Genomic DNA, 24,247 nt, shown 5'->3' with positions numbered 1-24,247 from the left:
CCTCAGGTGCCCAATGACATTTGAAGAGGTTAGCAAGACTGGGGTCTTCAGGACTATCAATCTCATAAGCATAGAGGCTCAGTCTAGGGTCTGAAGGTTAGTTGATGGTTGCTGAAGCATCCTACAGTGCTTTCTTCCTTCCTTTTCTTTTTCTTCTTCTTCTTCTTCTTCTCCTCCTCCTCTTCTTCCTCCTCCTCCTCCTCCTTCGGCTGTTTTTATTCATATTGCATCTATGGAAAATATTTAATCTCTTCCTAAGACCTCTGTAGTTATTGTGACTCTAATATAAATCATGTGGATCCGCCGGCTGAAAGGAAATGATTCTACACAAATGTGGGAAAGCCTCCCTGTTGTCCTTCCAGGTTTATAAAATTCTCTTCCTCTTAGATCCTGTCATTCCTTCCAGAATGCTACAAGAGGGAAGTCTAAGACGCCTGGGTGACAACGATCAGTGAAGGAAGTCAGTGGAACCCCAACTACGTCCCTTACTAACTATGTTACTGTAGAAAAATAGTGGGGTTTTTTTTTGAGGCAACTACTTGAGACCCTGATTCTTTATCCTCTTTAGAATGGAAAGAACTGAAATGGGACAAGTTGTATCTTGCAAGTTGCCTATCAGAACGCCTGGGCAGCAAGCTCAGTGTAAGGCATGGTGAAGCATAAAGAGGTGAGCAAGGATGGCCACCATCATCATCGGTACAGCTCTCTTCCCCCATGCTGAGTCAGGTGTTCCATCCCCATGGACCTGCCTCTTCTTAGATGCCCCGACTTAAGAGGTACATTCCAGTTTGTGCAGTGTGGAAGAGAACAACATATCCTGTTGGGCAGGGCTGATGAAATTTCAGCAGAGAATCCATGTTCTCTTCATGTCTTCTGCATGTCCATGTTGGAGGTTAACATGAGTTAACATAGGGGAGGCTGAGACAGAACCGCTCTGTGCTGACTGATCAATACAGAAAAAGTGACCCTGAGGAGTCTCCTAAGCATGCAGTGTGAGTCAAAAATAGACATTCACTGGGTGGATCACTAGGATTGCCTAGGGTATACATGATCTCAGTATAGCCTAGCTTCTCTTAGTATTAGTGTTGCATAGCAACCTACTCCCAGCTAAAATACTTCATCATGGAGGAAACCTCTGTAAGACTCAAGAAGTCCTATAAGGAAGCTTGCCAAGAAGGAAATTCTAAAGGGAAGTTCCTTATTGACTGGGATATAAGCAACTCAAAAGTCTCAGGAAGTACCTGAGACTGGACCAGATGAACAAATTCCCTCCCCTCTCAAGGTTACTTAATCAGAAAGAATGTTGAGAGACAAAGGCCAAGTGAGCTGCCTGGAAGAGGTACTCCTCTCCAACCTGTTGAGGTTCCTGCGAGTTTTGCAGTGAGCTCTAGGTTGCCAGGTTTTGTGAACCATCACCATACTGGGGTAGGCTTTTATTGATACATATGCCTTTGAGTGATGTGTCCCTGAGGGGTAAGTAACCCCTCATCCATACTTCTATAAGCAACACCAATAAACTCATTGGTTCACCAAGTTGGACTTTGGTTGGATTATTTTGGACTATCTTTGGTGCCTTATGGGAGTGAGTGGACCTGTGCTCACATCTCCCAAGGAGCAGTGACACACACACACACACACACACACACACACACACACACACACACACACACACACACACACACACCACATGTAGTTGAATAATGAAATACAGAAGCAAATAGCCACCTTCAGGATGCAACAGCCAGATCTCTAGATCTCTGTAAGACACACTTGGAGGTCAACATGAGCCTGCCACCTGCGTGCTAGGTTCAAAGGCTGTGTAAACTGCAGAAGAACCCCAACCACCAGTCCAGTCTCTACAGTCTCTGAAAACCCAGCTTGGCTCATTGGGACAGAGGAAAGCCTCTTGAGACACATTTCCAGTCTCAGCCCCTATTAAATACAGCCAGAAGCAAGTGTTTTGTTCTCCATAGATGCAAGAGGGTCTGAGACTTCACAGGACTTCCCATTGGCTGCCAGTCTCATTGTAACAGGCCCCCAGCCCTGTGCACAACTGATGCCACCAATGGAGAGACCATTCACACACAGGCAGCAAAACCTGCCAAAATGAGAGTAAAGACTCAATCCATCAAAGTCCATAGTTCTAGGAGAGTCCCTAAATGTACTAACTCTGCCTTTTTGGCTTCTGCAGTTCTGCTCTGGCTAACTGTTCTTGTTAACTGAGGTGCGTCAACTAAGGATAAGATTTTTGTGCTTAAAAGCTCATCCTGAGAAAGGCTCAGGATTGAACTCAGGTCCAGAACAACCAATGTAGGATCCAGCTAGCTAATAAAGACTGCCTGTTGTCTTGAACCCATGACTGAGAGTCTTTTCTAGTGGATACTTGACAGCAGTGTGTGTATGGGGTGGGTGTACTTGTTCATGCAAGCTCATATGGAAGACAGAGGTTAATAATGGTTGTCTTCCTTAATTGCTCCTCCAACTTTCTTTTTGAGTCAGGGCTTTAACTGATCCTCGCTGTTTTGGTTAGACTATCTGGCCTGCAAGCATTCCAGGATCTTCCTATCTCCTGCCCAAAGTGCTGGGATTGTGCACTTTCTCTGCCACATCTGGCTTCTGTGAGGGTTGCCAGGGATCCAAACTCAGGCTCCACACTTAAGGAGCTTGCTATTTATCCACTGCTGGCTGCCCCATCTTCAAGAAGCAGATTATCGGATCAGAACTCCACCCTAGGCAACTGCTGAAAATGGCCCAGGGACAAAGCATAAGATGTAATTAACATGTTTCAAATCAACATGTAAAACATGTCAGATATTTGAGTATTAATTAGTATTTTTTTTGCAAACTAATTACATTAGAATGACGAGCCCAGGAGAAACTAAAAGAGTTTTCAAATTCTGTTTTGCTCCTCTTATTTAAATGTCTACATGGATTACCACTTTATTCAATTTCTAGTTTTTTTTTTAATTTACCAGAAACGATCCAAACACCACACTATCTCACAGCCATCATCATTTATTCATAGCTCAATAGAGGAAGCAGTACAGCAATAACTCTTCTTCTTTTCCTTCACCCCTAATTGTCATTCTGGTGAGAGAAGAGGAATGCCAGACTCAAGTCAAGGACCATTAGTGCAGAGCATCAGCCACAGTCACCGGTCTCCCCCAAGCATGTTAGCATCGTTCATCATGAGGGGTTTGTGCTGAGCAATGCAGACTTCCACCCACGGGGCCTTGCAAGCCCACTTCCCCTATCTTAGCTTGTTCAGGAAGCAAAGTGCGTGGAATCGAATACTAACTTTGCCCACAGCCATATGGCCTTGGATAGATCCACAAGCCCTTCTGAGCCTTGGCTTTATCATCCGTTAAATGAAGGTTATAGGAATACTTTCACAATTCTGTTGGAAAGAGTAAAAGAGTTAATCCATATCAAATGCTCCCATGGAACATCCATGGGAGTCTGGATGTTCCAGGGATGTTGCCTGTGGTCATTTTCACCATCACTCTCAGCACCAGGAAGTCACTTTCAATGGCTTTCACTCACAATGTCCAGGTAGACCTTTATCTCTCTGCTGCTCCATCATTTACCCACATAAACACCCATCCCCAAAAAAAAGCTTCTTTACTCCTTATAAAAATGTCTTCCAAGGAAGTCATGATGGTATATGCCTGAAATCCTAGTACTGGGAAGGCTTAGGCAGAAAAAGCATGGAATTCCAGGATTTCCTGGGCTATATAAAGAGTCCAAGGCCAGCCTGCAGTACATAGACCATGTTTAAATAAAGAAACAAAACCAATGACATGATAGATGCTTCTATTTATAAAAGTAGGTGACAGAGTATTTTATCCAAGTATGTGGCTTTTAATCCCCCACGCCCAGCTCTTTAACAAGGTCATGTGGGTGAGTGAAGGGAAGAAGGGAATAAAAGTCAATGACATTCGAAGCCTCCTCAGGCTTTCTACGGAACTTAAACATCTTCTAGGTGATCAGCCTTTCACATCCACCTCTGTCACAACTTACCTGAAGGAACCTGGTTGCCCACCTGTGAGTCTCCTATATCATAAGCCCCTCGAGAGCCAGGAAATGGTGTCTGACTCATATTAAGTCACCAGTGCCCTAAGAAGCGATGGTCAACACACTCTTTAAGCTTATAGAACAATGCATGTCCTCTAAGAGGGCCAGCCTTAGGCATATACATATTGTGTACCATGCTACTCTGAGAAACCTCATCCCACCTAGCGTCTTACTTGCCCCTGACTAGAGCTCGGATCTCTATTCTTTTCTTAGGTGATCCATAGCCATACATAGACTCCCTACATTCTCCCTGGCATCCTGCAAATCTTTTCATGCAAGTAGGTTTTCAAAGTCAGGAAGTTCAACTCCCCATTTGTTCGTTTCAAACATTCCAGTGCCCTCCATCAAGTGTCCCAGCCCCCGGCCTCCTTGCTTCTTCTCCGTGAAAGCCACGCTACACAAGTAAACCCACATATCCCTTCGCCATGGATAAGGCATGCTGAACCCTTGAAATTATGCCCTGCTGTAGAGGATAGCATGCCAGAGCCTCCATTGCTGGTCCTTGTTGGGTGTACTGAGTCTGTGAGCTGCAGTGATCTATGAGATCAGAAGCAGATCTTTGGATCATAAACAGTCAGGAGGTTGGAATATATAACGCTATGGAAGTAAGTGGTGTCAAACCCATAAGACATAATTGATGGTGTGGGGATGGGCTTTGTGATCATAGCACACTCAGGAAGTCTTAACACAGAGCCAGCCAGGCTGGCTGGGCTTTAGAATGGTTGACCTGAGAAGGGAGAGTTTAGAGGAGGAGAGACTAGACTTTCTGTCAGTATCCCAAGAAGAAGTGTTGGCTCCTGAAGCAATTGGGTGACTCCTGACCCTGCGTTCCAGGCACCCTGCTGGTGCCTGACAGTCATGCAAATGAATGACCTTGACTCTACTCCTATTAGCTCCCTGAATGAACTAAGCTGAGCTCTGGTTTCCTTGTCTATAAAATAGGGAAGATAGCAGTGCTTGCTTCCCAGGACTCCCAGAAGGATAAAATGAAATCAGATGAAGGACATAGAAGAACTGGCGCACAGTGCCTCACCTACTAGTAGACATCAGCTTTGTTTGTTACTGTTCCTCTTTGTCATAACGTACCTGCCTGCCTTCCTGGTTAGTTTTCCTGTTGGTGAACAAATGAAGGGATGCAATCCACCATGATGGGAAAGTCTGAGGCAAGGGTGTGAGGCATCTGGTCACATTACATTTTAAGTCAGGGGGCAGACAACAGATAGCAAGGGAAGCAGGCCTAGAAAACCTCAAGGCCCACCCCAGTGGTCCATTTTCTCCAGCAATGTTTTACCTGCTAAAGGTTACTCTGTCAACAGCACCACCTGCTGGGAGGCCAAGCGTTCAAACACACAAGCCTGTGAGGGACACTTCACATTCAGACCACAATGTCCCAGTACGACAGTGCCAATGGCATGTCCTCAAGACCTCCCAGTAATGGCTCATTTTTTAAAAATGTATTATCTATCTGTTTATTTTTATATGTTTGTGGTTTTGTATGCTTTTAGCACATATGTGAAAGAGCCCACAGAGTCCATAAGGAGGTGTTGGATCCCTTGCATCTGGAATTACAGGTAGTTTTGGGTCTCTAACTGTGAGTGTGCTAGGAAATTAACTTAGATCCTCTGGAAGAACAGCCAGCACTTTCAACAGCTGGGCCATCTGTCCGACCTCCCGAGTTCATTTCATCTAGAAGTGTATAAGAGCAGATTCCACAATGGTCACTGTCTATTTCCTGGTGTCCTTTCAATGGACACTCATGGACTAAGGGCCTTCTGGAGACTCAAGGACTGTTGCTTCCTTTTGGTTTAGTCTCTGAGTTTGTCCTTGTTGACACTTTTGTTTCCTGTAGCACTTAAAATGAGCTATAAACACACTAGCAAAGGTCACAGTGAGTGGTGTATGTTCAGGGTTGCATATGCAGGAGGTGACTGTCAATGGCCTCCCGTACACCAGATAATCCTTTCCACTGTCTCAAAAGAGTTGTAAGGCTCTGTCTTTATTCTTATTCTATGGGAGAGCACAAAGGAAGGATGAGAGTCATCTGCCTGCTTTTCACCACCTGTTAGGTGCTATTTCTTGGGCAGCTCATTATGGCTTAAATGTGAAATGGCCTCTACAGATGGTTCCCAGATGGTGTTGCTGTTGGGGATGCTCTGACTCTCTAGGCGATGAGCTCAGTGTAGAAGAGGCCTTTGGCCCCTCTCTCTCTCTCTCTCTCTCTCTCTCTCTCTCTCTCTCTCTCTCTCTCTCCTTCTTGGTCCATGGAAAGGAGAGGAATCCTAGCCACTGTTCTTGCCACCAAAGCACAAGCTCCTCCACCACGTCTTCTTCACCATGTTTGGCAGTAGCCTCTCAGACCATGAGCCAAAATGAATCTCTTCTCCTGTAAGCTGCTTCTTGTCAGCTGTGTGGTCATAGCAATGGGAAAAGGAACTTGAACAACAGCAGCCCTGAGTACCTTCTTGTGTGTCATGTAGACATCCATACTCATTTTTAGGGTGTTCGCATAACTCACTGTCTGGGATCCACACAGAGGCAGTGACTGAAAGGCATGCCAGTAAACGCTGCTGCTGCTATTGAGGTGCTATTCTACACCTCTCCCTGGACACTAGGGCCTCTCTGGGTGTGTTTGCTGTAGGAGCCTCACTGGTTGGTCAGCCTATCCCAGAGGCTTCTCAGCAGCATCGCTTTCTGCTTCTTTTTCATCTCTAGCTCCCAGTGCTGCTTCCTCTCTCTATACTCTCAGCACACATACTTCCTTCTGCTCTTTACTGGAAAAACAAAGGCTGCCAGATTTTCATGCTCTCCTCTCCCCCCTCTCTCCCATCTCCTCTCTCCTCTTCCCCTCCTCCTCCTCTCTCTATCTCTTTTTCCCTCCTTCCCTCCCACCCTCCCCCACCCTCCATCCCTCCCTCTCTCCCCTCCCTCCCCCTCCCCCTTCAAAGTTATCAGCAGCACCCACCATCATCTCTTCTCTCCATGCCACATAGGATGAATGTTCTTCCCTCCACCCGATGGATAGAAGGCACCACACTTTGGAGACAATGGCAAGCAAGGCACAATACCCCTTGGGGTGTTCTGGTCAGCCCTGCTCTCAGTCTACACACACATCCACTCTGGCCTGTTCTTTAGCACCATGCCACTTGAAAAGTTGCTTCCAGAATTTTACATTGCCTCTAAGCCAAGGACCCATCATTCTCTTGGCTCAAGTACCCGCCTTCTTGAACAGCTGCTCCGTCAAGTGGCTTATGCATCTTTCTGTTTGCTTCTGAAGCCATACCCTTCTGGCTTCTGCTCCACCTATGATGGAAAGGCTTCCCTGGAACACTTGACATTATATATTGACTGAACCTAGAACTAGCCTTGTCCTTATTTCCCTCAACTCCACTGAAGTGTCCGATATATCTACCTCATCCCATGCTATCCATGAGGATATGTGGGTCTGAATTTTATGTTCATTCCGAACATTGCCTTTTCCCACTTAAGAAGTGGGAAAAGGCAATGTTCCCACACTTGCTTTAATGTGTATTCCCTGAGCTGATAAGCCCTTTACTGGTGCTCTTACATTTTCTTTGCTTGATGACAGCCTAGCTCACTTACAGTACTCCCCTGAGACCCTCTGCAAGCACACCTCACCCATAGGCTTATTTGAATTTGAACTCAGATCTGAAGCTTATATGAAGAGGGCTGTGTTCTTGTGAGAAGCTTGCTCCTCATGAACTGGCTGACACCATAACACTGCTTACCCAGCCCTCCCCATAGGAGACCTTCCTTCTGAGGATGTGCCTGTGTGTGTTGGAATTGTGTGTGCATTGCTGTCATGACAAAGTTCACCAGGAGAAGCACTAACCATATCTCCAAATGAGAGATCTGGGCCCTTGAGTTCAGGACAAGTGACCTTTCAGAGCTCTTGAAATGTCCATTTGCACTATCTTTAAGGTCATGGGAGATGATCAACATGCAATTTGGCAAAAATGGGAGGAATCCAAGAACACTAATGTGAAGCGCCATTGACCTTCAAGTGGCCCTTGTCTTTGAGTGACAGAAGAGGTCAGAAAACCCAATATGAAGTAAACTTTCAAGGTCATTCCTGCCGGGTGATGCTAAGAAATTATAAAATCATGTTCCCAGACATGGATCCTAAGTGATTACCCATCGCGTAGTTTGCTATTGTTGTACTTTAGACAAAATATAAAGGAAAAAGTTTGTAGATAGAATTAAGTAATAACAGGGCTCAGTTTGGGCAGCCAGTGCATATTTGGCTATCATCTCTGAGGAGTGTCACCTCTTATACACATACACACACACACACACACACACACACACAGAGAGAGAGAGAGAGAGAGAGAGAGAGAGAGAGAGAGAGAGAGAGAACATTATTGAAGATCTGCTTGGTGCCAGGCTATAATAAGTATCACACACTGGTTTCCTTGTTTACAGTTCACGCCTGATGCAAAGCATTCTCTCAAAAGGGTCGTTCATGGAAGATTTGGTCCCCAGATGATGGTGTCATTGTCAGTGTTTCTGAAAAGTGTAAGAGGTAGAGCCTAGCTGGAAAATGTAGGTACTGGGGGTGGTACGTCCTTGGGGACCATATTCATCCCTCCTGAGACTTTCTCTGCCTCTCCCCATCACTGTCTAGCCTCTATCTGCCATACAGGGGGTGGAGGGAGGAGGAAGGTTCTGCCACATGCTTTTACCACCATGTTCGTCTCCACTGTGCACCAGAATCCACAGAGCCAGGAATCATGGATTTAACCCTCTAGAACCACAAGCTGAAATAAATCCGTTCTCTCTTAAGTTATACTGAGTTCTCGGTCACAGTGACGGGAGGTTAGCATACCATCCTTTGGGTGAATCACACACACTCTACAGATTAAGGATCAGGTGACTGACTGACTTCCTTTACATAAGCTGGGAAATAGGAATTCCTCTATGAGACATAGACTCCATCTCCTGCCATCTTGCCAACGCAATGGCTCCCTTGTTCCTTGTGGAAAGTGCTGGGCTATCCAGTGAGCCAGGCAGCCAGAGCTAGTCCACTCACAGCAAGGGTAGCTCAGCGTCTTCTCAAATACAGTGGCCTCTTTTCAAACAGGTCGGACTCCTTCTAATTGACTCACAGGCCCCGATTAGCTTCCTTGAGACACAGACTTGAGACAGGAAAAAAGGGAAATGATTTCTTAGCCTGGAATAAAGTTTCCTTTGGAATGGAAGAGAAGAAAATCAGTAGGAGGGACACTCCACATATTTCCCCCAGAGCCACCATGATCACCCCCAGTATCGTTTGCCACTGCAATTATTTGGGGGCAACGAAACAGCAATATCAATCAATCCACTTTGACTGCTCTGCCCTCAAATGGAGGCTGTCCCATTTATCAAAACATAGGCTTCACTGGGTCTACAGCACCATTAAACTATCAACGGGCGATCGCTAAGGTGAGGCAAAAAAAACAAAACTGTTAACTGAAAGGAAATAATTTTTCTTTTTTTCCCCAAACATCCTGGCCAGCAGAGTTCTTTGTCTGGCTGTCAGAAGAGCCAACGTGGGCTGGGTCTCAGATCTCTGTGTTTCCATGCAGTGGGTGTTTGAGAGAGGCCAACAAAAACACTTGCAATGCAATGGCTGAGCTCAGGTAACCAGGTTTCTTTCTCAGCAGGGCAAGCTGCGTGACGATAAATAGGGGAGAAATGTGTATGCATTTGTGTGATAAAGCAGGCTTAATGATTCCCGAGGGGAAGGAACCCGGGAGCCATGCCGTTGCAACTTAGGTTCAAAACGGATCCACGCAGGGCCAATTAACGTGCAAATATGTATGTGCTGAACCTGCACTCCATCCGTCACGTGCGTGTGGAAATTGGGCCATTTATCTGTTATATTATGTATGTGACATCTTAGTTTGGTTCTTACAGGCTGCTTGGGGACAAAGAGGCCATGTGCTCTGTAGCTAGCAGAGGGAATTTAAGATAAATTCTTCAGCTGTCGTCAACGTTGCAAGGCATGGAATTTGGTTGGAAGATAAAGCTTTTCCGTCGGCGGGGTTTTAATGTCTCTCCGTAGCCCGTGTGGTGTCTTATTAAAACTGTGTGTGGTGAGGGAGGGGTGGCATATGCCGTGAGGAGTTATTGGCACAGACAGCTTGCTGTCATGTTTCCTGAGTCCGGATTTAGCAAACGTTATTCACATTTTCACTGTCAATCTGCAGAGAGAAAAGAGAGCTGGCGAAGCCGTTCACGCACTCATCCTGTGGGCTTGTAATTCTTTTTTTGTTTCCCTTTAACCCACATCTCTGCCACAGGTAGGGCCCGTTCTGCTTAAATTACAACTGTTTGTCTGTATTTAGGCAGAGAAGAAAAGAAACGCAAAAAGGTGATTGGAGTCAGAAAATGGCCTCCCCAACGCAGTTAGTTAATCTGTTGTTACTCACCTATAAGAACATGCTGTTTGTTCATGGGTTTGAGTCTGACATAAAATAATAGTGATCACTTGCTTTGATGAATGGCCTTTAGAGATTCAATTAATACAAGGTTACCTCCCTACAGTAGTGAAAAAAAATATGATTCCACTGCCACAATGCCACAATGACAACTGAGCCTTCAAAACAGTGCTGGGGACGGGAGGGTCTTTCTGACGTGTGCTCTGCCTGGGGAAGCAGAAGTCAGTGGGTGAAAGAATGAACTGGGCCAGTGTTGACTGTGAGGTGTCACCTGTGTGCTGAGCACTCATGCTCTTAATTCTCTCCATCCCTCTACTGTATCCTGGCCCCAGTCTCTACTTCCTGTCCACCACAGGATTAACAGGTGCTCTTCTACCACACCCTCCTGCACGCGATATCCTGACCCAAACCATGGGAACAAATTACCTCAGAAAGATTCCTCTAAAAGTGTGGGTCAAGGCTACTCTTTTCCCCCCTCATCTATGGTAAGTGCTTTGCCCACAGCCACAGAAAGCTAATCCCTTCCTCTACTCCCTTTCCTCCCTCCCTCCCCCTCCAGCCTGCCTTCCTTCCTCTCTCCCCTGTGCTTCCCAGTCCTCCTTCCCTTCTTTCCATTTCCCCATCAGATTCTTTTTTTTTTCTCCAGTTCTACAAATTACACAGAAAAGCCCACCCACCCCGACCGTAAAACCCATCCATTTTGCACAGGCAAGTTACCCATAGAACCGAACCTTAAAGAAGTTGTGGAGCATTGCTACTACCCGGCAAGACCCCTCACTCCTCTCTGCCTCCAGCCTCTCCAGGAGCCCTCTGTGGTTTATTGCTTGAGATGAGCAATGCCTGTTTCCATGTGCATGACAATGAAAGAACGCGGTGTACATTCCTCCGTTGTGTTTGGGTGTGCGCCTCACTGCGTAGTCCGTCTCTGTGATTCATAAGGCCATTGCACACACCTGTGGCTGAGTCTGGGTTGTGCTCATGTGTCCCATTGCTCCCTGCACAATGATTTGCCTATGAGCTGGCTAATGGGCATGAGCTATTTCCAGTGGGGAGGTATGAGAATTAAAAACCTCCAAGAACACTTCCCTCTGTGTCTGCTAGTGGACAGCAACATGCATTTTCCTTAGCTCTGCCAGTAGACACAGGATTGTCAAGTCCCTAAACGTCATTTCAATCAGAACACAGAGCACTTCTGCCTTCTCAACCTACATTTTTTAATCAAGGCTATAGAGATAAAATGTCTTGCCACAGAGGGCTGCTAGAAGATGGAAAGGGGGACATACAAGGGTTTGTTTTTATTTTATTGCTTGTTTGTTTGTTTCCCATTGGCTGAAATGTTTAAGTTGTCCACTAAGGCAAGAACATGAAAGAAAGCCTTACGAAGGGGAAGGAACTGAGCGCCAAAGGAGCAGGCAGCTGTCCATGGTGCTGACCACAGGAAGCTTGTGGCCTAGCTTTCAGAAATGACCCTTAGTGAGTACCAAAGTAGGAATTTACTGAACATGACCTGTGCACCAAGCTTATACACCATGATGTGGCTTACACATCATGGCAGTCAGAGGTCAATACTGCACCCTGACAGACATATCTTGGACTCATTTCTTCATTGTGTGGGTCTTAGAAAGTTCCTGGGCTCCAGTTTACCTGTCTGTGATAGCCCAAGATTTTTGTATTCACACCACAATAAATGAAAGTATTTATGTAATATTGAGGCATGATGTATGCTAAATAGTGTAATTATGAATTGTGCTTCCTGCAAACTACCTGGGCAGTTACCAGCATCATCTTTTTCATGTCGCCAAAAGCCTTATGGGTGGGGGTATCAGCAACATGGCTTATCAAGACAGATCAGATGGTAAAAAGCACTTGCTGCCATGTTAAACAGTCTGAGTTCTTTCCCCGGACTCACATGGTGTGGGGGGGGGGGGAAGTGACTCATACAGTCTCTTCTGACTTCCACACACATATGCAAAACAAGTAAATCATCCAATAAATAAAATAGTATTTAAATCTCTATGAGGTGTGCATTGCTTTTCCCATTCTGAAAAAAAAAAAAAAGAAAACAATTTCTTAAATGTAACTTGCTCAAGTGATTGGTTGCAGAATCATTGGAGACAGGTGAGACTAAGGGGTCCTGGCCTCCGCCACATCTCTGCACCATTCATGTTCTATACCGACCTGCACCACTCAAGTACCACACACCTTGTGAAACAACAGAGAACCAGAGAACCGTCCTGCCCATCAGCTGGGACACTGGCAGACTCACACTTGAATGGGCCTCGCACTTTGTAGGGTCTGACTGAGCCACTCTTTATTCTCTAACAAGCATGTAACAAAGCATCAGGGGCACCATTATCTTTGGGGCACTGGAAATGAAGAACAGATGGGCCACCAAGACGCAGGAGAAGAGACTCCATGGATGCCCTCTTGGGGTAACCATGACAACTTTCAGCCAAGCCGACACCTTGTTGGAGACCTATGATCAACATCTGTTAATATATTTTCTCCTTCACTGCCAGCATCTGCCAAAATTCTCATTGGGTTCTGGAGGCCAAATCAGGAAAAGAAGGACTTACAAGACAAGTAGAAGACAGGCTTTGGACTGTCCACCACTGTTCTAGACTGCTTGGAGCATGCTCTGTGGGCAAGGGGTCAACCAAACCCAGCAGCAGCAACAACAACAACAAAACCATGCCACAGACAGCAAACCCAAAATACCAGATTGCAGGGAGAAGCACAGCAAGGAAGCTCAATTCACTCCAAAAAGGAAGCCACTTCAAAATGTCCCCCCAAAGACACCAAAGCCATGTTTCCTACCTCAGTTTGGCCAGCAGCAGGGCTTGACAAAACCTGCACATTAAAGAAAAAAAGGACATTAGTATCGATTCAACAAGAAAGCAATTGCATTAATTGTCTTTCCAAAGGAACTGGCATCAATAATTTGTTATAACTGAAGGGGACTAGGGCACAGCCCACATGAGTATGTGCAGGCACACACATGCACACAACACACACGTGACACAAACATACACACACCTAGAGATGCATATACATAAACACACACAGGCAAAAAACCACACCTACAAAAACACAGACATTTACACAGAGGCACTATGCACACACACACACATGTACACACACACACACACACACACACACACACACACACACTCACACAACAACAAAAGCAATATGGACCTTGAGAAATTGCTCAGTGCTTAGGATCACTTGCTGCTCTTCCAGAAGACTCAGGTTCAATTCCCAGCACCCATCCTGGGCAGCTCATAACTGCCTGTAATTCCAGATCTAGGGTATCAGATGTCCTTTTCTGGCACCCATAGGCATCTGTACATATGTGGACATGGAGACACATAGACACACACACATACATGCATACATACATACATACATACATACATAATACATAATACACACACACACACACACACACACACACACACACACACACTGAAATCCTATAGTCTCAGATATAAGACCCTTCCTAGGTTAGTATGAACCTCAGTGGCTGGTTTCTATCTGAACTCCCTGTAAACTGTGGGCTCTCTGTAGGAGTTTGACATGCTTTTATTCTGGGATCAAATCTAACACTCTCCACTTATTAACAGATCTTAGGGGAAAGTTAAGAAACTTTTCTCATCCCTGGTGTTCTCATCTATGAAGAGGGCACAATACAAGTTTTTCATGGGGTTAATGAGAAAAAAATGGAGAATTTGACATAAAGCCTATCAGGACTTCTTACTTTTATTTTGCAAACATGGGGGCTGTGGTTGTTGCTGTCACTGTAACTTCTCATAAAGCTGGCTTGAAAATGAAGGGGCAAAACACCCTCACAAGTGTCACTAGTGAAGAATTGTCATTGTTGCGGTGAATTCCGTGGTGACCATTTACTCCTCACCGTGCAGCTTTGCACATGGTCTTCATCTTGCTTCCTGGCAAGCTTGGCATAATGTGCTGAAAGTATCAATTATCCTCTTTACCTTGTTGTAAGACTGTAAAGATGAATCTGCTGTCACTGTGTTTGATGGAAGTGTGTGTGTGTGTGTGTGTGTGTGTGTGTGTGTGCACATGTGTGTGTGTGTGTGCATAGTGCCTCTGTGTAAATGTCTGTGTTTCTGTAGGTGTGTTTTTTTGCCTGTGTGTCATGCAGTGTGTGGGTGCACATGTGAGCATGTACATATGGAGGTCACAGAACAATATTGGGTGTCATTCCTCATGCACCATCCATCTTAGTTTTAAAGACACAGTCTCTTGCTGGGATGTGGGACTTGTCAACCAGGCTGGACCAAAAGCCCCCAGGATCCACATGTGTTCAATTCCTCAGAACTTGAAATAACAAGCACATGCCACCATACACAGTTTTATTTTTACATGAATTTGGGCATCAAATTCACATCCTCATGCATGCAGAAGAAGCAGTGAACTGAGTGAGCCACTTCCCCACCCCCCAGGGATATGATTTTTCAGATCACTTCTACAAGCTTTCTGCCTGCGGTTTTTCTGGAGCTTTGGAACTGATTTGGACAACTTGGATGACATTTAGATGACTAGCTGGCCCAGCGCTGCAGGTCTGCCATCCTAACTTACTGGAGAGCTGAGGCAGAAGGGCCATGGCCTGCCTGAGCTACAGAGGGAGTTGAAGGGAAGTCTGGCAACTTAGTGAGACCACCCCCTCAAAGTCAACTGTAAAGAGAGGCTGGGGGGTGTATCTCAGCGGGAAAGCACTTGCTTAGAACAGATGAGGCTCTAGATTTAATCTTCAACACAATGTGGGAGTCTAAAACGAAAAGTGCTAATAAGTTCAGTGTACAACGAATTATAAAGTTCTTCAAAAATCACACACTGATGTCCTGACCTTGTATGAAGGTGCTTGGAAGTGAGACCTTAGGAAGTGCTCACACTGTCCATTGAGATGACATCACAATGGCAAGGTCTCCGGTGGGATTGGTGTCCATATAACACACCACCAAAGGCTTTTTTTTCTGTCCACACTCACACCCATACCAAGAAAGGGCACCTAGGGACATAATGAAATGGCAGCCACTTGTAGCCCTAACAGCTGTTGTGAGGCCTTTGACCTTGGGCAGCTAGCCTACAGAACGACAAGCTTCCACTGCTGTTGTGAGGCTACCTGTCTGTGTCTCCATAGCAGCCTGCTACCAGCTCACAGCTGTGGATGCAACAAAGGCTTAGGAAGCCATGATCCTTGACCTAGCAGATGAGACTCTGCCACTCACTCTATCTCAGCCCATCCCCGCACCAGCTCACTCACACTCACCAGCAAGGCATCAGCCCTCCCTGGAGTCATCTGCCCCAGATGGGGAGGGGAGCAGAAAGAGCTCACTTCCCCCACAGAGAAGCTTTCATGTCTCATTAACTTGCCAAACCAGAGGCTAACCTTCAGGCTGACCTCACCCAACAGAGCCACGAGCCATAGCAAAATGCTTGCCCGCTTGTGATCTGTGGAAAGCGCATGAGGAATAACGGTGGTTGCAGGCCAGAGTTATGCCATGACTCCCCTGCGTGGCTCTAGAAAAGCCTAGGGTGGTACAGCTATTGCCACACCCCTAAAGTCTAAAGAGATCTTTCAGCTGCATAAGTGTGTGTGTGTGTGTGTGTGTGTGCGCGCGCGCGCGCATATGCTTTTCCCTGTGGTCCCCCAAGAGGAGTAATGAGGGATAAATCTGATGATCAGCAGCTGCAGGTTTGAGGCAGCCCCAGCTTCTCTCTCCACACGCAAACAAGGGAAGCGCAGTCCTCAGTTGACCCTCACAAGCGTGGGCAGCACAGTCCTCAGCCGACCCCTCTTGTTTCTTCTACTTTATCATCTGACTGTGTTTCCTATCTTTGTTCATTTCCTGTTGCAAAGCCCCTTGATGCCACCCCCCCAAATAGACAACCCCACTCCTCCCAGTGACTGCAAATACACACTAATATGGAGAGGCAGGCACACAGCCTGTGTCACAAAAGCTAACATGATACTAGCATGATCAAAACATTACAGAGGCTAAAATACAGAGTTGCACACTCAGCTGCCTACAAGGGGGACAAGATGATCAAAGTAACTGAGCTTATGTGGAACCAGAGACGCTTACCCCAACTAAAGCCCTTTGTAGCAGCTTTTAACAGGTAACATGTGGCTACAGACAAATAAACCCTGAGTACCCTATAAGTGGCTGTTGAACGTAGTTTATGATCCAGTGTGCTTCCAACCTGCCACCATGGGGAGCGTGTAGCCCCGGATAGCTGTGAATGTGACCCGATACAACTGTAAACTTAAACATTCTGAAACAGTGTCTTGGTGACTTCTTTTTGTAAAGCTCCTGCATGGCTCTCAAGTGTAAAGTTTGCTGGATGATAAAGTCGGATTGCAATGTCAAAAGGCTGGGCACGCCGCCAAGCCCAATAAGCTGTGATACATCTGTATCTTAAAACATGATGCAATGTCTCCACAGGTGCATATGCACACAACCTACACAGACACATGTGGCAACACACACACACACACACACACGCACACACACATACATACACACAGGCATGCGTGCACACATATGCACATACACACACGCACACACTACAGGAAAGAAAGGTGCATGCATGACGCAGGAACAAGTGCTAATGTAAATAATGCCTAGAAACATTACTCCTCCTCTTCCCATACAAACGCATACGCGTATCTGAAATGTGTCTGATAGGATGCACTCAAACCCCATAAAGGGTTCATCTCTGAAGAAAAGCCTGGAACTTTACTGGGACTCATGTGTTCTGCAAAGTAACAGGGAATTTTCCTTTCTCATGGTTGTTTGAAACTTTCCCTCAGAAGATGTATGCATTTATAAAGCTAAGCCCAAATTCAAAGCAATAAAGAAAACACAGCCTAACACTATTAGTAAACTACCTTTTAGGAACACTGGGGTGGGGGGGGATCTTTTCTTAACCACACAGGAGAGGAATAAAAGTGACTCTGGCCTGATCTGATATACTGGCTCACTATAAAGCAAGGCCAAAGTTAGAGAGACAGCTCAGTCAGTGTGATGGTTGCCCTGACATCTACATACAAGTGTTAGGTACTGTGACGTGCAATTCAAACTTCCACACAGGAGAAGTAGGGACAGATGGCTCCCTGGGATGTCCTGACCATCTTACCTAGCCTGCTTGGAGAATTCCTGAGAAATTAGAGACCCTGTCTTAACAAACAGTGTACCACATCAGAAAAAATGAAGGGTGGGATTGTCTTCTGGACTCTACAGGCATGGGCACCTGTACATGCGCGCGCGCACACACACACACACACACACACGGGCACACAGTGAAGCAATACCAAGTATGAGGCTTGCGGCCAACTGGAAAGGAGCCGTATTTTATTTATTACCCATGATTACACACATTAGACAAACACACTAAGAAGCAAATGGAAGAAAGCGACAGATCTGGATATTGTTTTCCAATGCTCACAGCTTAGGGCTTACTCAGAAAAGTATACACAGAGGCCTGTGGCCTGTCTGTACCCTGTGATGGCTGAGTGCACGCTGGACACACTAGAGCGGGCCCCAGAGGCTAGTGCGATGAGGGCTCTTTAAAGGACGCAGGCTGCAGCACTTGGCTTTGATCTTGTCCAAGACAGCAGCCATCAGAGAATGTGCGGTCGGGGGCTGATCTGATTAGAGGCCTGCTGCTGGTGGGCCATTCTGCAGACCAGCGCAGGGCACAGAGGGGACACGGGAAATTCCCAGCAGGGCAGGCGTGAAGGCTTTGTTCTGGCTTTTCTTCATCCTTTTAATCATTTCCCTTGCTCTCCTCCGGTTTCCGACTCGCGTTTGAAATTCCAACATAAAGGCTCCCCTCTTCCCTTGTGTTAGGAGGAACTTAATGTCCAGGATTCCATTTCAATCCTCGCCTTTAAAATGCACTGCCACGTCCCTTCCGCAGACAGGGAAACCAAGACTGGGAACCTGAAGCCTTTACCTCCCATGACACCAGAAGTGCCAAAAGCTGTAATGGATGAAACTTTGTCATTAGAAAGAGACTTCACGACAGACAGACATGCTGGCACCAAAGCAGAGATGCCCACAGATCCACAGACCCAGGGCTGAGTCCTCTGCTACTGGGAAAGCCACAGGTCGGCCAGCCACCTGGTCTCCTTCCACATGTCTCTATACAGTTTGAGGCCTTAGCTGCTCTCTCCATCACCTGGACCCTCTGTGTGTTAATAGCCTGTGGCACCTGTCTGTAGCCCGTGCTCTCATGGTAAACAGGTCTCTTGATCCCACAGGACAGAAACTTAAAAAGTATTTAAGCTCAGGGAAGAATGTGTGGACGGAGCTCACTCTAAATAGTCCAGATAAGATCAAAGAGGCTTAATTACTTCTCTGGTAAGTGGAGGGACTGTGAGCTGAGGCCCGGCTCTCGACAATAAGAGATTCTGCTCTCTGCACAGTTTGGCATGCTCCGATGCAGAAATCCAGATCCACGCAAGCATCTCCCATTCCTTAATGGGACGTTAGCCCATCCTCATCTTGTTGATGGCTATGGAGGCTCTGCTCTGTCTTCCCCTCCCATCCTCCAGCCTTCCCTTCTAGGTCCCATGTGGCCCTGCCAGGCAAGAAGACAGAATGATCACATCCCTTCTTAAGCCCTGGCCTGCTGGGCCTTCAGATCTCTCTCCCCATCAGTAAATGTCACCACTGTGCTGAACAGGCTACCTCTTGCTTGTGAAGTCAGCATGTCATTTTAGCAGACCTTCTGGGTAACAGCACACGAAGACACAGTCCCTGGGACAGCATGGAAGTGATCTCTTCAGTTGATAACCATCCAAATGAAAATGTTAAGTCGCCACATCCTGGGGTCTGCTGGGTAATCTCTGCTAGGCTGCCAGGCCATCTGCAGCTTATGCAATGCCTAACGCCAACACACATGTGAATGTACAAGCATGGGGGGGGGGGGGGTTCCTGCTTGTCTTTCTTCTTCAGCTTTTCTTTTCGGCTCTGGAAGGATGTCTTAGGTGGTCACTCTCAGACTTGAGATTCCCAGCCCACTCCTATCTAGCTAAGGTTGGGAGTCAGACCTCACAAACACTGCAAAACTCATCTCTCCACCTGAACAAGCTAGCCAGGCTTCACCAGTGCGATTAACTGTGATGAACTGGGCTTGTAATGATATTTTCCTTCACTCCTAGTGGGGACCTGTGAGTTTTCAGAAGGTTCAAAGGAAGCCACGGAGGAGTTGGGTTAGAGATATGTACTTAATGGACCCAAGGGGACCAGCTTCAAGACAAGGTAACCTTGGTGTCAAGAGTTACTGGGTTACATCACCGGGAAAGTAGGTGGTCCTCTTTTTTCATTTTGAGATAACAGGAAATGTCTGGCTTCTTATCTCTGTAAAGTCACTGTGAACAAAGGAACCAGGCACCAGAATGGGCTTTCTCCATGAATTTGAGTCAATTCTGCTTGAACTGGTTGAATCTCTGGGTAGTTGTCATTGGTACAAACATCATCACACAATGCTCTCTCATCAAAAAAAATGGTGAAGCTTAAAATTGACTTGGATTAGGTAATAATACAAGTGGGCTTCCTGCCACTCAGAAGCATGATGACCTTTGCACTTTACCAGCTGGATACTTGATCAAGACTCCTCTGTGAGCCTTGCCTTAAGAAGCCTTTCTAGTTGGAGTGTTGTTAATAAGTGGTAGCCTCAGGTGACACTGTCAAGAGAACAAAGCGACAGCCTACAGACTGGGAAAAGATCTTCACCGACTCTTCATCTGACAAAGGTCTAATATCCAAAATATATAAAGAACTTAAGAAATTAAACACCACCAAACCAAATAACCCAATAGAGAAATGGGGCGCAGAGCTAAACAGAGAATTCTCAACAGAGGAATATCAAATGGCTGAGAAACACTTAAAGAAATGCTCGACCTCCTTAGTCATCAGAGAAATGCAAATCAAAACGACACTGAGATTCCATCTTACACCCATCAGAATGGCTAAGATCAATAACTCAACTGACACCTCATGCTGGCGAGGGTGTGGAGAAAGAGGAACACTCCTGCATTGCTGGTGGGAATGCAAACTAGTACAACCACTTTGGAAAGCTATCTGGTGCTTTCTCAGAAAAATGGGAATAGGGCTTCCTCAAGACCCAGCTATTCCACTCCTTGGAATATACCCAGAGGATGTACTACTACACAACAGGGACATATGCTCAACCATGTTCATAGCTGCCTTATTCATAATAGCCAGAACTTGGAAACAACCTACGTGTCCCTCTATAGAAGAATGGATAAAGAAACTGTGGTACATTTACACTATGGAATACTACTCAGCTATTAAAAACAAGGAATTTCCAAAATTTGTGGACAAATGGATTGAACTAGAAATTGTCATAATGAGTGAGTTCACACAGAAGCAAAAAGAGCTAAATGGTATATACTCACTTATATCGAGACACTAGTCCAAGGTGTACGTCCCCATGAAAAACTGTACCTACCAGAATAGTGGGTAAGAGGGGAGGACATCCTATTGAAACTTTAGGTGTGAGAAGCCTGGGAGAAAGAGGAAATGGAAGGACCCAGTGGGTCCTGGAAAACTACAGGCGAGTCTGGGCCCTGGGGCCCTCCGCAAACTGTGGCAACAGCCAAGGAAAAAATAGGCAGTAAAAACCTTGAACCCCTACCCGGACTAGCCGATGGACATTCTCCACTGTTGAGTGGAGAAGGAGATCTAACTTTCACACAAACTCTGGTGCCCCATATTTGAACATGTCCCTTGGACGGAGATGCCTGGTGGCACTCAGAGGAAAGATAAGAGGTCACCAAGGAGAGACTTGATACCGTATGAGCATATTCAGGGGGAGGAGGTCCCCCTCAGACACAGACTTAGGGGAGGGGAGGGGAGTAGGGGGGAAGTGGGAGGAAGGGAGGAATGGGAGGATACATGGGATGGGCTAACAACTGAGATGTAATATGTATAAATTAATAAAAATGTATTTAAAAAAATAAGTGGTAGCCTCTTTCTAGCTTCCACTGTGTCTGCTTGTGGTCCAGCATCCACCTGTGGTCCAGCATCCACTTATGGCATAACTTTATCTGTGGTCCAGCTTCCAACTTTGGTTCATCTTCCACTTACTGTAGCTACATTACGTGGTATGATGGTTCATCTTCATTGTCAACTTGACATATTTAGAATTACACAGAAAGCCTTTGCACAGGTCTCTGACAGTGTTTTTTAGAAAGGGTAATCAGTGGTTTTTAGAAAGAGGACCTACCCTAAAATACAGGCAGCACCATTCCACAGGCTAGAGTCCTGGACTACAGGAAAAGGGAAAAGAAAGCTGAGTGACAGCACCCATCTCTCTCTGCTTCTCAACTGTGATGCAGAGTGACCTCATATCCTGCCTCTATTACTTCTGTAGTGGACCATACCCTCAAGCTGTGAACCAAAAATACCCTGCTTCCTAAAGTTGTCTTCGTGGGGTAGGGGTGGGGGTTGACTCAGCAACAATAAAAGTAAACTGATCTTCCTGGACATCCAAAAATTTGAGGGTGACTCTGAAGCCAAGGCCATGTTCAGAGCTTGTGCCAATGTGGTTGTGCTATCACCTCGGCCAGTGCAGGCACTTAACGCAGCCTCACAGCCTTTGGTGCGCTGAGCATTGAGACCTAGGTCTCTGACTCTTTCATCCAGGCAGGCAGGCTCTACTAAGAACTTAACCAGTAGGTTCTAGTGGAAACGACACTGTTACCTTGAAGACTGCCCATGCCTACAAATGTCACCTGGAGCACTCTTGGTGTAAGATTAATTGTCCCACTGCAGCCTTGCTAGAGGAGTCATATCTAGGAAACTTGAAACGAGCCTCAGCTGAGCTTCAACTTCCAGCCTTGCCTTCTAATGTCTCAGGTAGATCCACAGCCCCCACCCCGAGCACCCATCTTCCAACTGAAAACCACCAAGATACTCCAGGAGAACTTGTCCAGTCTGTGGCCCACAAAATCTTGAATATATTCAACAGTTAGTGGGTTTGGAAGCACCTTAAACCACAACAATAGACAAACATGCGAAAGGTACTTAGCGTTGTTAAGCCTATAATTTTAGACATGGAAAATGGAAATTATAATATTTTACAAGATCCTTGTGAGAATTAAGCAACATAATACATCCAAAGTGCTTGTCGCAGTCCCGGCTCCACGGTAAACAGCAGGTTCTGTGAGCCAGAGAGCGCCTGTGCCCTGTGTGCATGAGCACATGCCATCAGGATCACTTTTGTTTACTCTCACTCATGGTGTCCAGCTGGTGAAGTGATCCTGCACTGCTCTGGAATTTAGAGCACTCGTCTTGTCTTTATAGAACCTCAGAGCCAGCAAGCTGAGTGCCCTGCAGGAAAGCTGTGGCCCCTCTCTGAGCTTGTTTCCTCTCGTTTGGAAATGGACTCCAAATCCCAGGTAGGTTTTCTGATTCAAGGTTTGAGGAAAACTTGAATCTTTGGAGTTGAAGATAGAATGGCCAGCTCTGGCTTAGATAGCTCTGTTCAGGGGCTTTTATGAGTTCCCCTCCTGGGCATCCAGAGTACAAACCCGGCTATATTCCCCACTGTATTTCATCACCTATAGGATGCTCTTTGAAAGCCTGGAATCTCTCTTTCTCTGTGTGTCTCTGTCTCTGTCGCTGTCTCTCTTTCTTCCCCATCCTTCCCACCTCGCTGCCCCCTCCTCTATTTATTCCATTGAATATGTATGTGCAAGAGGTGTGCCTATATGTATGTATGTTTACAGGCTAGAGAAGTCACAGTGCTGGGTGATGGGTATCTGCATCTGAGCTGCCATGTGCCCATGAGTTACTCTGACACATGCTGGAAGACACATGCTGGGAGGCTGGGCTTATGGTTGAAGTGAATGCTGAGCCTCCCAAAGTCCATTTCAGTGACACCTACCATCTCGGAGTGCATATGCAGGTGTACGTGTACATGCGTGTGTGTGTGTGTGTGTGTGTGTGTGTGTGTGTGTGTGTGTGTGTGTGTAGGCTGGAAGTTGTTCTGGCGACATTTGAACCTCTTCACCTGATTCATTGAGGTAGGCTTTCAGTTGAACTAGACAGCTTTCCCCAGGGATTCCCTCGCCCTGCCTCCCACAGCTGGAAGTAGATCAGGCCACCACGCCCACCCAACCTGTAAGTGGGTCCTGGGGATTCCAGCTCCCATTTCACAAGCCATGTCCTGAGCTCTTCTCCCATTCTTACCCAGGACTTGGTTTCATACACTGCATTGCCACAACTCATGCCATACTTTTTTAAAGTGTTAAAAAGAGACAGAACCTGTTCGCGAATGAAATTCATCTCCCCATCCCTAACTAAATTCTGTAGTCACCAGTCAAGTCCAATAAATACATGTCTCTTAAAATTCCTGTTGGAAATGCACAGCATTTTTCTCCATAACCCTCACTTGTCAGGAGTGAAATATTTACTTGCAGTTACTTCAGAATCTTGGCAGCCTGCACCCGAAGGACAGTCTGCTGATGATGCCAAAGTATCACTTTGAATCTAGGACACAGATGATGGTGAGAGGTCAGGAGGTCATGGGGCTAAGAGAGCAAAAGCAAGACACTCTGGAGGCAGAGAAATTGGAGACATCCTACAAATTCCAGCCCTTGTCCTGCCCTTGAAACTGGTTTATTGGAAAGGTTAGAGTAGTCACAGGACTGGGTGATGGGTATCTGTGTCTGA

General features: G+C 46.2%; 1 protein-coding gene across 22 annotated transcripts in view; it reads right to left on the bottom strand.

The window, feature by feature from the left end:
* The window catches only part of RBFOX1 (RNA binding fox-1 homolog 1), a 2,117,065-nt gene that overhangs the window by 1,651,955 nt on the left and 440,863 nt on the right, over positions 1–24,247 (bottom strand). For all 22 annotated transcript variants that reach the window (XM_084764427.1, XM_084764407.1, XM_084764449.1 and 19 more), the window contains exon 3: positions 13,329–13,361. In XM_084764427.1, the coding sequence (XP_084620553.1) occupies positions 13,329–13,361 (33 nt within the window). The remainder of the gene's footprint in view (positions 1–13,328; positions 13,362–24,247) is intronic.

The sequence above is a fragment of the Acomys minous genome (genome assembly GCF_964271855.1).
Source record: "Acomys minous genome assembly, chromosome: 16".
Classification (NCBI taxonomy): domain Eukaryota; kingdom Metazoa; phylum Chordata; class Mammalia; order Rodentia; family Muridae; genus Acomys; species Acomys minous.
Note: the sequence above shows the minus strand (reverse complement) of the source record. Positions and strands in the feature narration are given on the sequence as shown.